The sequence below is a fragment of the Onthophagus taurus genome, chromosome 7, assembly GCF_036711975.1.
Source record: "Onthophagus taurus isolate NC chromosome 7, IU_Otau_3.0, whole genome shotgun sequence".
NCBI classification, from domain to species: domain Eukaryota; kingdom Metazoa; phylum Arthropoda; class Insecta; order Coleoptera; family Scarabaeidae; genus Onthophagus; species Onthophagus taurus.
In genome coordinates, this window is record NC_091972.1 from 1,617,850 (window position 1) to 1,635,154 (window position 17,305).

The window sequence follows — 17,305 nt, forward strand, 5'->3', positions numbered from 1 at the left end:
GAGACGTGCTACTCATCAGCATCTAAGTTCTAGTGACAGTGCAAGTGTAAAACTAGAACTAACACTAGACCTAGAACTAGAATCATTTGGGTTTAGCCGTCTTTAGCGACGTGTGGCTAAACCCGAATGATTCTAGTTCTTGGTCTAGCATTGCACAATAATTAAAACTAGAACTAACACTAACACTAATGTTTCTAGTTCTAGGTCTAGTGTTAGTTCTAGTTTTATACTAGCACTATTACTATGTAGAACTAACACTATACCTAGAACTAGAATCATTCGGGTTTAGCCGTCTTTAGAGACGTGCCGCTAAACCCAAATGATTCTAGTTGTAGGTATAATGTTAGTTCTAGTGACAGTGAGAGTGTAAAACTAGAACTAACACTATATCTAGAACTAGAATCATTCGGGTTTAGCCGCACGTCTCTAAAGACGGCTAAACCCAAATGTTTCTAGTTCTAGGTATAGTGTTAGTTCTACATAATAACAGTGCTAGCAAACCCGAAAGTTTCTAGTTCTAGGTGTAGTGTTAGTTCTAGTGATAGTGCTAGTGTTAGTTCTAGTTTTAGTTTAATGTAATAATCGTATTTACATAATCAAACAAAATACTTTATCGTTTAGTTTTAAGAAATATTTCTCAAAAGTGAGTACTTAATAAGATTTCAAAATTAATTAATAATATACCGGGTGTAACAGGATCATGGTGCACCCCCCGTATGTCCTTTAGTTTTGTAGATAATTGATTCAAATTTGGGACATCCTATACATATGATAAGAGACACTTTTAAAATTAATCTTTTTTTCAATTCCGATTTTTCCGGAAGTGACACTAACTTTAGATTTTTAAATGGAACATCCTGTAGATTATTACATTTTTGAAATCTGAATAATTTTCTGAATCCAATGGTACCACATAAGTGACATTTCAAACGTCAATATTTTTTAGAATTTAATTTTTAAATTTCCTAATTTTCTAATTAACCCGTGTAATGCTAGAAAAATGTAAATTCCGTCATTTTGATGAACTTTATTTGCACATAAATCACGTAATTTGGTATTTTTGGCGGAATTTAGATTTTTCTAGCATTAGACGAGTTAATTAGAATAAAACGGAACTCTCATGGCACACTTAAATGGAAAATTAAACATTAAATTCTAAAAAATATTGACGTTTGGAATGTCACTTATGTGGTATCATTGGATTCAGAAAATTATTCAAATTTCAAAAATGTTATAATATACAGGGTGTTCCATTTAAAAATCTAAAGTTAGTGTCACTTTCGGCGAAACCGGAATTGAAAAAAAAAATTATTTGTATGTCAAAAAGTGTCTCTTATCATGTGTATAGGATGTCCCAAATTTGAATCAATTATCTTCAAAACTAAAGGAGATACGAGGGGTGTACCATGATCCTATACGTATGTACAGGGTGGGCAAATTTGGGTGTTATTATAGGCTATCTCAGAAACTATAAGAGATACGAAAAAAGTAGGTGCCATGTCCCGATTTCTTTTTTCGAGACTAACCCAATCCCGCAAACACCAAACCTCTATCTTCTTTTGCTTTTAAGTTATAGCCAAAAAGTCAAATTTTCGTGATTTGAAAAAATGCTCATATTTCGTTTATTTTTGAAATTAGAGAAATGAGGTTGATACGTTCTTAAGACACTTTTTTAAGTAGAATATACTGCCGTTGAAAAATTTTAAAAATATTTGATGATTTTTGAGATACAACACAAAGTTGTATTTTTTTAAATACAAACTATACTTGATTATGATGTTAATGAAAAGAGCATATTTTTAGCTTTCCAATGATGTATCGCATGTATGGTGCATTTGGGGAAAATAAGCGTTAATTTTAAATTCCAAAATAGTAAGCGCTGATGTTCAAAATTTTGATTATAGTAGGCGGGTTCGGACAGTAATTACTACCTAATTTCTGTATGGTTTTGCACGAATATGACAGAAAGTTGGTCTTGTACCATTAAGCTAAGTGTCCACTTGCGAGAAATGCTCTCGAGAGAAGCTATCGAGAGTATATTTTCTGGTACACGCATCTGAGAGTAACTATCAGAGAGTCCCCACAAACTTTCGGAGAGTAAACACGTTGAGATTTGTACTCAAATGGACACGCACAATTTATCTATCGTGAGAGTAACTGTCAAAAACCGAACACGGTTCGAATTTTGCTGCGAGTAGCTGCTAGTTTTTTCAATATAACACGTTTAAAGATAACACCTAAAAGAAAATAGTACCAAGAAGAAATATTTCAATTAATTGAAGTGTATGAAGAAAATTCAATTCTTTGGAATATCACATCTAATGAACATAGAAATCGGGAAGCAAAGGATGCAATTTTAACAAGTATTGGACAGAAATTTAAACGGGATTTGTACCATTAGTAATAACTTCTGACAACATAATTTGGTGTTCTGACAGTAAAATTAAGTCTTTTGCTAAAAGTATTTGATTTTTAGTAGTAGTGTGTAGTCTTCTGTAAGAAGGATGTGCTTCATTTGCAAGATCTAGTTTTTCACTAGCAATACTTAGTCTTTTGCCAGCAATATCTAGTCTTTTGCAGCAATATCTAGTCTTCTACCAACAGTATTTCGTCTTCTGGTAGTAGGGTGCAGTCTTCTGTAAGAAGAATCTGCTTCATTTGCAACATCTAGTCTTTCATTAGTAGTACTAGTAGTCTTCTGCCAGCAATATCTAGTCTCTTTCAGCAATTGAGGCGTTTAAGTTTATATTTTCTAATAATTTTCCAAAATACTGCCAAGCCACTATTAAGCTATCACGTGTACGACAATAAACTTATAGTTTGCATTTATAAGTGCCATTAAAGCAATCGAGTTCATTTTTTGTGAATCCAGTATGCCAAGTAACTAACAATTTGACAACGAATGTTGATATTTGTTGACACCCAGCTCTAATCTACGCCAAATCCATGATTTGGCACCCAACAGCTTCTTTTTATTTTTTTCAGTTTATTTTTTTTTTTGAAATTTTATACAACGACAATAATGTGAAATAATGCAATCTATTCCAACTTTTGTGTAAAACATATATAAATTAAATAGTTCAACAAATTTATTTGTTTCAAACATCATAAATTTGTTTTTTTAATTTTTAGTTATAGTACCATAATTTACAGGAAACTGTAAATTTAATTTCGTCGATGACACTAGATGGAAATTTAAAAAAAAAGTTTATTTTTGGCTTTATTCTAAAACAATAAGAAATAGACCTGTCGAACCCTATATTTTTGTAATCAGAAAAAAATAACGAATTTAATAAGCGAATAATCAGTGGTTGTTTCCATTTAAAAAAACGAAAATTGTGATGATATCTCAAAATCTAAAACCGAAAAAATTTTTTTGACTACGTCATCCAATTCTCTATAAAAAAGTGTCCATATAAGGTCTTAGTTATAATACTCCACCCGGTATACATACGTATAGGTTAACGTAAGTTTAAAGACGAAAATATTACATTGAAAACAATTTTTTTTTAATGGAATGATTTTAATTTATTTAATATACATAAGACGTGCATCTGCATTTATAACGTAGCTTACTAACTAATTTTTTTGTATGCTTATTTTTTCATGCCTTATCTAGAGGGAGACGGTATGCATCAAGGTACATAATTTATTATTTTATTATAGTTTTTATTTATTAGTTATTAGTAGAATTAGTAAATGAAAAAAATTGTTTGAGTCAATGTTTTTATTAAACGCTAACTTTAATTAGAAAACTCATAATTATAAAAAAACTATAAAAATTATTTAGCACGACCGAGGAAGAGTCCAGAAGTAACTTCGTTGTATTCACCTGAAAGGATAGGCAGAACTCGAAGCAGATCAAGTTCTAGTGTATCGCATTCTCAACGTAAGACACATTTTAAATCTCATAAATCATTTCATTTTCTTACATTCTCTTTATTTTTTACAACATAATCTAAATGATCATTTCTTCCAAACGAGTCTGATTTTTACATATTTTTTTTTAATATGTTTTATTCGTTTTAATGAATTGTATAGCAACAAGTCGTTCTGCTTCTCCAAGTGCAAAAGGTTACATGTATCGGTCAACCGATGGTGATTCGCCACGACCTCGTCGTCTCTCTTCAGGAATTCCCCGTTCAACTACCGGTTCTAGAGATACCTCAAGAGAAACCAGTCCAAGTCGTGGATCAAGTATAAGTCGATATAGAAGAACAAACGATAGACCGCCTATTAGTCCAGCTAATCGTTCAGTTATGGCTCAAAAAATTTTACAGCAAAGTCGAGAGGCTGAAAATGCTTTAGCGGACGCTTTGGTATGTTAATAATAGAAAAATTAAAAATTTTTAATTTTGCTTCTTTAATTAGACTCTAGATCAAATGGATGGAAATGACCATCACCGATTAAACAGTCCGCGCAAATTGCTTTCCTTAGAAAATCATTCGGATGATTCAGAAACGTCGAGTGTCTGTTCAGAACGATCGTTTGACTCTTATAGGCGTCCAAGAGATGTGAGTAATTATTAAGTTTAATTCGAATATTCCATGTTAACCATATTAAGATAAAAAAATGTAATTTCCATTGATCCTAAATCTGTAAACCATTTCAGTTGCTGTATCAAAATTGCATGGACACATTCAGGGAGTACAGTGTCAAATAAATCCTTGAGATAAAAAAAATCCCTGCCATTAACCTTTCAATACACACGAGCAGATCAATAAATTTTGTTTAAATTTCGTCTCTTAAGACTGCTAAACCTAAAAGTTTCTAGTTTCAGGTCTAGGTTAGTTTTAGTTCCTAGAACTAGAAACATTTACGCGGGTTAAACTGTATAAGCGCGTGTGCTGGAAGGTTAAGAACTATCTCGTTTATTTCCTTTTTTAAAAATTAGTGAAATCCATGTAAACGTATCTGGAGATTTAATTTGATACTCTATAATTTGATACATACAAGGTGTCTCAGCGAGACCGTTCATTAGACGTTGTTTCTAGGGTTCTGGTCAAAATAAAAATTGAGAATTCCGATTTATGTATAATCAATTGCGTTCTCTTCGACTAAAATATTTTCAGATTTCTAGCACTTCTGGTTATACAGGAGGTCGCCAGATACTTTATTTTTTTAAATGGAACACCTGTATATTTTTACATATTTAGATTTGTCTGTTTTTAAGGTTTATGAATAACTTTAGTTTAACTGTTATTTTTTCTAAAAAAAAATATGCTTTAAAAATCAGAGAACACTCGATTTTTGGGATATCATTTTAGGATTCAGAACATGCTTCAGCAACAGATGTACGTTAATTTTTCGAAATTTGGAAGTCGCATAACTTCATATTTTTAAATGGCACCCCCCATATTCTATTACTTAGTCGTCTTCGGCGTCTAATTTTACATCTTTTATATCCCATATGTCCTATACCTAACATTAATAGTTTGGAAGATAATTAGGGTTTTTTGAAAAATGCACACATCATCAATATTTAACCTAGTGTGCCATGGAAAACAAACCTTCTCAGATTTCAGATTTATTGTTGTCACAGAACATTACATTCATTACAATCATTACACAAGTCACATAAAATATAAACAAAATATACAACAATAATATACACATATGTATAATAAAATTAAAATACAATGTCTTTGCACAAGCTAAACAAATCTTAATTAGTTATGTAAAGTCAAAGTCTTCTACCCGATAAAAGGCACGTCTAAGCAAGTAGTCTTTTATTCTAGTGTTAAAATGTTTCACTGGCAATCTATTATATAGTGACGGCCCAAAATGATTGACATTTCGATCTCTATCCACTCTTGTAAAAGGGGTTCTGATATTTTGGTGCGATCGTACGGCGTGATTATACACACTCTGAACTTTTTGGTATCTTGAGAGATTACTTTTTAAATATATTAAAGTTCTATACTACAGGGTAATTCAAATTCGACCCCCACCATTGGGATCACAGAAACCATAAGAAATACAGAAATGGTTAAATTTTTCAACAAAGTTTTTGGATCTAGCCGTTTTAGTTTTTAAAATATGGCCGAAAAACAAAAAAAATCCTTTTTCGATTTTTGCCTATAACTCCTTTATTTTTCGTTTTTTCATGAATCTGAAAAAATATTCTTAAGGCAACTTTTTATGAAAAATGTCATGACACAACTAGAAATTTTCTCCGACGTTTCGTTTTCGTGAAACTATCATCATAATGACATGGAACTGTCATTATATTGTGGCTTACAAAAAAATCCCTCACATCATCTCTATACTGCAATCCCATGACAATATGTATAGCCTGTCGTTGCAATTTAAAGATTCTGTGCATGTGGTACGATTGACCCCATGATACTATAGCATACGATGCAACAGAGTGAAATAACTGAAAAATAAATTAGCAACATCAGTTTTGTACTAATCTTGTTAAATGGATTTCATGGTCTTGCATAATTGTCCCGAAATATGTTCTATATGTTTGTCCCAAACTAATGTGGAATCAAGATAAACTCCTAGGAACTTCACTTTAGTTTTATAAATGCTTTCAGATGGTAGATTTTTCAATGTAAATATGAGTTTCTCTGTCTTTTCTGCATTTAATTTTAATTTATTTGTACAAAACCATTCAGATAAAAGCGTTTGAGAAGATTTAAGCTTTAAAATTAATTCTTTAAATTCTTTTTCTTGAATAATAACCGTTGAATCGTTAGCGTAAATAACACATTTAGATCCATGCATATATTGGGGTAGAGCATTTATATAAATCAAAATTTCAATGAGTTCTTGTCAAAGTCTCACTTGTTTATGTTCTTGATGCATGTGAGCTAATAATTATCTGTTAGGTCCCTTCATATTAGTACTAAAAAGAGTTAAAATCGATAACAATAACGAAAATAATATTTACACAAATCAAGAAATTCTTAATTTATTTTTTATACATGAAACGCGCGACAAAGTTCGTAGTAGATGCCCAGATCTTCTTTGTCAGTTCGAAATAAGCCAAGGTATTCACCTCTTCCCCTGCATTATCTACTACATTTTTTGGTCGGTTTAATACGTGATTAATTCATCCAAAATGCAAAAAATTTGCTTCTAAGTAGTCTTCTAAATTTACCTTTAGTCATCGGAGGTAAATGTGGATAGTTTTCATTAAACATTCTGCAAGTTCTACTAAGAACTTTGCCGCACTTTCCGAACATAAAAATAAATTAAGGATTTCTTCATATGTATAAACATTATTTTTGTAATTCGCTACGGTAATGGAAGCTATAACAGTACTCAAACGGGTACTGTAATGAGACTCCTTACAACATCCGATGCTGTAATGAGATTTTAGTAACATTTTATGGAACCAGTTCAAGTTGGTGACATAGGGTCATTAATTTTTCTAGTTATCAATGTGACAATTTTTGTCTATGGATGTTTAAACGCGTTCTTAGCATCGTATACAAGGTCCACAATGATGAGGACATTGACTCTGAGCAATTTCTCTTATTTTGGGAGGTGTACATCAAACATTTTTTTCAGGTGAATATATTTTGTGTTTTGACAGTTTCTAATTGTCAATTCCATATATATACTATCTCCTATATCGCTGACTAAGGCAGCAAAAGGGTGTAAACACTAGAGTGCAGATATATATATATCTGTCTCTGTCGTGCCCCCGTCTACACAAGAGACATGCGTGAACACGTGGTGAGTACGCTTTTATCTTATTGGACGGTGAATTAAAAATTAATAGCAGCTGATGACCTTGATGTTTATAAAACACCAAATAATTGTTTGACATAAACATAACCTAAAATCTAAATATTTAGTTATGTATATTATAGGTTTCATGTGTATAATAACACAATTATTAACATATTTTAGGACTAAGCAATTTAAAATGTAATTATTATTTATTAAGAAAGTGAAGAAAATTTGTTAAAAGTAAAGAATATAATGTTTAATGAACAACCTACATAAAGTTGATATTTAAAGCAATATTCAACGTCAATTTCACACAAAAGTACATATATTCTAATTTACTTGATGCATCTACGATAATTTATAATTAAAGTCAACTATCTACAATAATTGCATTTCAAAGCTGCATAAAATACGCGCGAAACACTTCAAACTCTTTAAAATTTACGATTCGCGCAAGCGCCTTCGCGACATGGGGGCACGACAAAGACAAAACATATATCATTCCGTCTGCTTTTGATGGAAACGCTCGCCACTCATTGCTTAGATAGGGAGTCAGCGATATAGGAGATAGTATATATATGGTCAATTCCAAGGACAGTAGAATCTAACAGGACTGCTACATGCATTGTATTTTTGTAGCCCACTACGGGTTGGTTGCCCGCACTCTACGTCACACTATTTGCCACGCCCTGTTAACTGTCATTCAGTACTATGCGTTTGCTGTGTGTTTTTAGAGATTTAGAGGTTACATGATAGACATTAATACGTCTAAAAAAATAAAACTTCAAAAATAATATGAATACGTCTACGATATAACCTCTAAAACCACAGCAAACGGATAGAGCTGGGCGTGGCAAATGGTATGACGTAGTTTGCGGGCAGGTTGTCACAACAATGGATGTAGCAGTCCTATTAGATTCTACTGTCCTTGGTCAATTCAAAGTTTCTATTTTCAAGTGTTCCACTGTTACCAACTACTACATACCTATTTCCCTACATTGCCAAAATTTACTTTATTTTTGAGAAAAAAAGTATAAAAACGCGAATTACAAAAAATAGAATAAAAAACACGTTTCATAAGACTTAAAGCACTCAGTCATTAAAAAACTCGTGGCTTCGCCACTCGTTTTTCAACTTGAATTCGTGCGTTTCAAGCGTGTCTTACGAAACTTGTTTTTTAATATACTATTACGTTATTAACATCCATTTTAACAGGTTTTAGACTTACAAGCATCAAACAACGTAAATCAGATTTTGATGTTTGTCAATAAGTCATTAAACATTTGTTTTCTATCGCACACTACTATTCGTTCAAAAAGTTAGGACCCTCACTTTAGAGATCGATATCTTCGCAACCGGTCGATAAAAAAAATTGTGACAGAGTTTGTTGTAATCACCGAACATTTCTACGTAACATATGTTAATTTGAAAATTTTCGGATCTGGGATTTTCGTACTGTCTGGGACGCACCATCTGTTCCGATTGGACGGAAGCCTCCTCTCCCCGCATAGTTTATTTCTGTTTCTCTTTAATTTGTAATTCCATAACTATTATAAAATAATAACTGATAAACTGATAACGGAATCCGACAACCGACATTATTTGACATATTTTGGTAAAAACCGCGATTTTCCGCGAACCTATATGGAATATCGAAAAAATAAAATATGCCCCATATTAACTCTTCCTCTGTAAACCTGGGTATTTTCTGTCCGACTTACAACTGTTTAGACAAATAATTTCTTCATTTCACATAAAAAAATATGTATGCAAAAATAAATTTTTCGATAATTTTATGATTGATTTATCAAGTTGAAGGTTTCGAACATTATCATGAATTGTTTATAAAAGTTTTTGAGTGCATTAACAGGATGAAAAAACGGCCGTACCCGAAAGACCCACCTTTACAGACGGAAGGTGCTAAAAAACCGTTTACAGACGAAGGGTTAAGAACACATCGGTTCACCACCAGTTCAAATTTGAAATTATTTCGTCAAATAATAATAATAATAATAAAGGTCTTTATTTCTCTCTAAACCAAACACAATTAGAATTACATAATCGACGAAGGGCGAGGTTCAGCCAGAGGACTGATCTTCCACCTAACCCTTCAAACGTAAAAAGAAACATAAAAAATTATAAAAAAATATACAAAAAAAAAAATATATATATACAAAAAGGGACTAAATTTAAGAAATAAAAATAAAAAAAAAAATAAAAGGATAGCAAAATGAAAAATCAGATTGGTAAATAAGTTATTAAATTATTAAATTCGATCGAGACCCAAAAATAAATAGAAAAATAAAAAAAAAATGTATAATATGTAAATTTACTCAGAAAAAGCAAATACTTTTGGAGAAACAAAATCGCAAAACTTACTCCATCATGTTGATTAATCATGTTCTGAATTCTAAATTGATATCCCAAAAAATAAGTGTTTTCTGATTATTTGAACAAATGTCTGCTAGAGCAGATTTTTTTTAGAGAAAATCAAATAAGTCGAGAACGGCCAAATCAAATTGCAAAAAGTGAAGTTATTCTAATCCTTGAAAATAGACAAATCTACATATGTGAAAATATATAGGGTGTTAAGAAATAAAGTAGGTGGCGACTTCTGATATAACTGGAAGTGCTAGAAATCTGAAAATATTTTAGTCGAAGAGAACGCTTTTGGCCAGAACCCCAGAAACGTCTAATGAACCTGTATAATTTGATATATCGACGTGATCAAATTAAACCACCTAATATTTTGTTCATATGTTGCCTTTTTGTTTCATTATATACTAATACTTTGCCATTTTATTTTTTCATCATTAATGGGTTTTCTTATTTATTTATTTTTTTTATTTTCTTGCGCTTGCTCTGTGTTTAATGTTCACTTGTTTGTTGTTTTGTGTCAGTCGTACTCGTGGAGTGGTTCGCAGCAGCGTTTGGCCAGTAGAGAACCTTGCCGCGTAAGTATTTTTATTGGTAACAGGGGCTTACACGCCGTCTTTATCTTAATTTACATTATCATAATTAAAAAAAGAATTATTCATTTGCTACTAATATAAGTCGATGTATTTATTTTAATTTTTGTTATAAATAAGTAATTTAAAATATAATAATGATCGATTATTATAATTAAGTGTTTTTCTTTTGATCTTATAGGACATAAATGAAATAATAAGCTGTTGTGCTAGTACAACATGGCAAGAACGCAAAGAAGGATTAGTTTCACTCCGTTATTATTTAACATCAGGAACATTGCTATCTCACGGCGAATTACTACACATAACGGAAATTTTTACACGTATGTTTATGGATTCTCATACGAAAGGAATAAGTGTATTTCTTGATACTCTCAATGAAATCATTCGAAGACACAACACGGATTTACACGACTGGCTGTACGTTTTATTACATCGCATTTTTAACAAACTTGGTAGCGATTTACTCACATCCGCGCACACAAAGCTTTTGAATACTCTCGACGAGATCCGAAGTCATTTTCCGATCCCGTTACAATTAACCAGCGTATATCGTTTTTTAGTAGACGCAACTCAAACACCGAATGCTAAAACCAAAGTGGCTGTTTTAAATTATTTGTCGTCGTTGTGTCGGGTAATGGAAACGAGTCAATTTGTAACGAAACCGCCGGCGAACGCTGCGTTACAAAAAATCTTGATTTATAGTCAAGATAGTAAATCGGTTCCCATTAGAAACGCCGCGACGATGTGTATAATAGCCATGTGGAATTGTAACACGTCGCAAGTTACAATGTTACTGACGGAATTACCGAAAGAGTTGCAAGAAATTGCTTCGAATATTGTTCATAATCACATGACGAGAAGCACGATAAAAAGCGAACCGGGAAGTCCTTTGGTTACACCGCCGAGAAATGACGAATTTAATCAGGAAGAAATTTATAGGAGTTTAAGAAAAACCACCGCCGAAATACAAAATTATACTTATGAAACGTCAGGTTCGCAATTGGATAGGGAAAAAGATACAACGTCTCAAGATTCGGGAATTTCACAAATGAGTATTGGAAATGATGTGAAAGCTGATGTGACATTGGAAGAACAAGCTAGTCTTTCATCTAGCAATTCAACTATTGTTAATGGTTACAACAACATAGGTTTGTTTATTTTTTTTAACTCTTAATAATTTATTAGGTATTAAGATATTTAACTTAAACATTTTGATCAATTTTTTTTTGATTTAATTACATATCTTGTATTAGTTGAAGTTGAATCCCTGAAACAAATTTTCTATTAATTTTGGAATTAAATTTGTTTATCCTTGTTGTAGGCTCTGCTTCCAAAGGATTTTATTTACAAAACTTCTCTCAATTATATGATTGATTGCCTACAATTCCAAACATCCCCATTTTTGAGTCCACAAATCCATATCGATCACAAATCTTTTTTAACTGATCTGTTACCCATTGAAAATCACACCACGCTAATAAGCCTGAACACATTCTCAATAAATTTGCAGATTTCAATAACAATAAAAGATCTTATACAGGGTGAGTCAAATGGGTGGAATTATGTATAGCCAATAACTTCGTCATTTGTGGTTTTAAAGAAAAATGTTGCAAATAAAACATTCTTTGTTAATTGTGGTGCATGTTTTGGAAATATTTGCTTGTTTACATTGTTTTCTGTTTCGTTGCTATGGCAACCAAAATTGTTATTTTAAATGGGATGCATATGTTTATTTTACATATTTTGATACAGGATAAATCCCTCTACGCGATGAACATATCAAATCATATGATTGTATAAGAAAAAAATCGAGGAAAAATGCGTTGTTTGAAAATATGAAATCAGCAAATTACAATCAAAGTAGGCGCCGAAATAACGCCGTTGACAGCTTTAAATGTCAAAAAATTGACATATTTTTAATGAAATAAAACTAGAACTAACACTAGAACTAGAAAATATAGTATTATAGTCTGAAGACGCACGGCTAAACCCGAATGTTTCTAGTTCTAGGTCTAGTGTTAGTTCTAGTTTTACACTAGCACTGTTATTAACACAAGACCTAGAACTAGAATCATTGGGGTTTAGCCGTCTTGAAAGACGCGTGGCTAAATCCGAATGTTTCTAGTTCGAGAAACTGTAGTTTTGAAAAGAGAGAAGATAAATATGTCGTGTTTGTATCCACTTCAAAGGATTTTTAATGAAGATTACAAATTATTACTACTATTATATAATAGACAGATGGACAACTTCACGGTGTTCTTTCATGATGTATTTTTTATTAAAAAAAATTTAAAATGTGTCTAAACATGATGCATTTATCTCAAAAAACCTAAAAGTTTGAACTTTTAATTTTGACATATTTGTTAACTTCATAAAAAATCCTTTAAAATGAGTCCAAACTCGACATATTTAACTTTAATATTAATGGAAATACAATCACTTCCGGTTTGAAACGTCAACGTCAATTTTGACATATTTATCATCTTCATTAAAAAACCTTTAAAATGAGCCCAAAGATGACGCAGTTATCTCAAAAAACAAAAAGATAGAATAAAAACCATTAAACCTGAAGTTAGCACAAATGAAGATAGCAATTTAATTTTTAAATATTAATACCAACCTCAATTTTTTTTTTATTATATTTTTGTTTTAGTGACAAATATTGAGACATTTTAGAAAAATTAAGAATATGTCAAAATGACATTGACATTTCACGCCGGGAGTTGCTTATATCTCAAGTAATATTAAAATTAAACGTATCATGTTTAAGCTCATTTTAAAGGATTTGTTATGACGATTACAAATATGTCAAAATTGACGTTGACGTTCTTAACCGGAAGTTGACCATAACTTTATTAACATTGGAGATAAATATGTCGTGTTTGTACTCATTTTAAAGGATTTTTAATGAAGATTACAAATATGTTCTTTCATGATGTATTTTCTATTAAAATATCTTTAAAATGTGTCCAAACATGTTGCATTTATCTCAAAAAACCTAAAAGTTTGAACTTTTAATTTTAATATATTTGTCAACTTCATAAAAAATTCTTTAAAATGAATCCAAACTCGACATATTTAACTTTAATGTTAATGGAAATACAATCACTTCCGGTTTGAAACGTCAACGTCAATTTTGACATATTTATCATCTTCATTAAAAAACCTTTAAAATGAGCCCAAAGATGACGCACTTATCTCAAAAAACAAAAAAGATAGAATAAAAAACATTAAACCCGAAGTTAGCAACAATGAAGATAGCAATTTAATTTTTAAATGTTAATACCAACCTTAATTTTTTATTTTTTTTTATTATATTTTTGTTTTAGTGATAAATATTAAGACATTTTACAAAAATTAAGAATATGTCAAAATGACATTGACATTTCAAGCCGGAAGTTGTTTATATCTCAAGTAATATTGGAATTAAATGTATCATGTTTAGACTCATTTTAAAGGATTTTTCACGGCGATTACAAATATGTAAAAATTGACGTTGACGTTCTTAACCGGAAGTTGACCATAACTTCTTTAATATTGAAGATAAATATGTCGTGTTTGTACTCATTTTAAAGGATTTTTAATGAAGATTACAAACATGTCAAAATTGAGGTTGACATTTTAAACCTGAAGTTAGTTATCATATAATAAACAAATGGACAACTTCATGGTGTTCTTTCATGATGTATTCTTTATTAAAAAAGAACTTTTAAAATGAGTCTAAACATGATGCATTTATCTCGAAAAATAACAGTTGTAATAAAAAATATTAAAGTTGGCAACATAATTTTTAAATATTAATACCAACCTTAATTTTTCATTTTTTTTTTTATTGTATTTTTGCTTTTGTGACAAATTTTAAGACATTTTATAAACATTAAGAATATATCAAAATGACATTGACATTTCAAACCGGAAGTTGCTTATATTGAAATTAAACGTATCATGTTTGGGCTTATTTTAAAGGATATTTCATGACGATTACAAATATGTCAAAATTGAGGTTGACATTTTTAACCGAAAGTTAACCATAACTTCATTAATATTGAAAATAAATATGTCGTGTTTGTACTCATTTTAAAGGATTTTTAATGAAGATTACAAATATGTCAAAATTGAGGTTGACATTTTAAACCTGAAGTTAGTTATCATATAATAAACAAAATGGACAACTTCATGGTGTTGTTTCATAATGTATTCTTTATTAAAAAAGAACTTTTAATATGAGTCTAAACATGATACATTTATCTCGAAAAATAACAGTTGTAATACAAAATATTAAAGTTGGTAACATAATTTTTAAATATTAATTCCAACCTTAATTTTTCATTTTTTTATTGTATTTTTGCTTTTGTGACAAATTTTAAAACATTTTATAAACATTAAGAATATATCAAAATGACATTGACATTTCAAACCGGAAGTTGCTTATATTGAAATTAAACGTATCATGTTTGGGCTCATTTTAAAGGATATTTCATGACGATTACAAATATGTCAAAATTGAGGTTGACATTTTTAACCGAAAGTTGACCATAACTTCATTAATATTTAAGATAAATATGTCGTGTTTGTACTCATTTTAAAGGATTTTTAATGAAGATTACAAACATGTCAAAATTGAGGTTGACATTTTAAACCTGAAGTTAGTTATCATATAATAAACAAATGGACAACTTCATGGTGTTCTTTCATGATGTATTCTTTATTAAAAAAGAACTTTTAAAATGAGTCTAAACATGATGCATTTATCTCGAAAAATAACAGTTGTAATAAAAAAATATTAAAGTTGGCAACATAATTTTTAAATATTAATACCAACCTTAATTTTTCATTTTTTTTTTTTATTGTATTTTTGCTTTTGTGACAAATTTTAAGACATTTTATAAACATTAAGAATATATCAAAATGACATTGACATTTCAAACCGGAAGTTGCTTATATTGAAATTAAACGTATCATGTTTGGGCTCATTTTAAAGGATATTTCATGACGATTACAAATATGTCAAAATTGAGGTTGACATTTTTAACCGAAAGTTGACCATAACTTCATTAATATTTAAGATAAATATGTCGTGTTTGTACTCATTTTAAAGGATTTTTAATGAAGATTACAAACATGTCAAAATTGAGGTTGACATTTTAAATCTGAAGTTAGTTATCATATAATAAACAAATGGACAACTTCATGGTGTTCTTTCATGATGTATTCTTTATTAAAAAAGAACTTTTAAAATGAGTTTAAACATGATGCATTTATCTCGAAAAATAACAGTTGTAATACAAAATATTAAAGTTGGTAACATAATTTTTAAATATTAATACCAACCTTAATTTTTCATTTTTTTATTGTATTTTTGCTTTTGTGACAAATTTTAAAACATTTTATAAACATTAAGAATATATCAAAATGACATTGACATTTCAAACCGGAAGTTGCTTATATTGCAATTAAACGTATCATGTTTGGGCTCATTTTAAAGGATATTTCATGATGATTACAAATATGTCAAAATTGACGTTGACATTCTCAACCGGAAGTTGACCATAACTTCATTAATATTGAAGATAAATATGTCGTGTTTGTACTCATTTTAAAGGATTTTTAATGAAGATTACAAACATGTCAAAATTGAGGTTGACATTTTAAACCTGAAGTTAGTTATCATATAATAAACAAATGGACAACTTCATGGTGTTCTTTCATGATGTATTCTTTATTAAAAAAGAACTTTTAAAATGAGTCTACACATGATGCATTTATCTCGAAAAATAACAGTTGTAATAAAAAATATTAAAGTTGGCAACATAATTTTTAAATATTAATGCCAACCTTAATTTTTCATTTTTTTTGATTGTATTTTTGCTTTTGTGACAAATTTTAAGACATTTTATAAAAATTAAGAATATATCAAAATGACATTGACATTTCAAACCGGAAGTTGCTTATATTGAAATTAAACGTATCATGTTTGGGCTCATTTTAAAGGATATTTCATGACGATTACAAATATGTCAAAATTGAGGTTGACATTTTTAACCGAAAGTTAACCATAACTTCATTAATATTTAAGATAAATATGTCGTGTTTGTACTCATTTTAAAGGATTTTTAATGAAGATTACAAATATGTCAAAATTGAGGTTGACATTTTAAACCTGAAGTTAGTTATCATATAATAAACAAAATGGATAACTTCATGGTGTTGTTTCATAATGTATTCTTTATTAAAAAAGAACTTTTAAAATGAGTCTAAACATGATGCATTTATCTCGAAAAATAACAGTTGTAATAAAAAATATTAAAGTTGACAACATAATTTTTAAATATTAATACCAACCTTAATTTTTCATTTTTTTTGATTGTATTTTTGCTTTTGTGACAAATTTTAAGACATTTTATAAAAATTAAGAATATATCAAAATGACATTGACATTTCAAACCGGAAGTTGCTTATATTGAAATTAAACGTATCATGTTTGGGCTCATTTTAAAGGATATTTCATGACGATTACAAATATGTCAAAATTGAGGTTGACATTTTTAACCGAAAGTTGACCATAACTTCATTAATATTTAAGATAAATATGTCGTGTTTGTACTCATTTTAAAGGATTTTTAATGAAGATTACAAACATGTCAAA

General features: G+C 29.9%; 1 protein-coding gene across 8 annotated transcripts in view; it reads left to right on the forward strand.

Annotated features, from left to right (window-relative positions):
• Nucleotides 1-17,305, forward strand: part of LOC111417432 (chromosome bows) — a 142,738-nt gene that overhangs the window by 18,908 nt on the left and 106,525 nt on the right. For 5 of the 8 annotated variants that reach the window (XR_011640924.1, XM_071197416.1, XM_071197420.1 and 2 more), the window contains 6 exons: nt 3,620-3,640; nt 3,791-3,889; nt 4,042-4,319; nt 4,372-4,515; nt 10,588-10,641; nt 10,838-11,807. Coding sequence is in view for 7 of the 8 variants with exons in the window: in XM_071197416.1 (XP_071053517.1) it covers nt 3,620-3,640; nt 3,791-3,889; nt 4,042-4,319; nt 4,372-4,515; nt 10,588-10,641; nt 10,838-11,807 (1,566 nt within the window). In the remaining variant the exon portion in view is untranslated. The remainder of the gene's footprint in view (nt 1-3,619; nt 3,641-3,790; nt 3,890-4,041; nt 4,320-4,371; nt 4,516-10,587; nt 10,642-10,837; nt 11,808-17,305) is intronic. The other 3 variants (XM_071197419.1, XM_071197417.1, XM_071197421.1) reach the window with 3 other exon arrangements.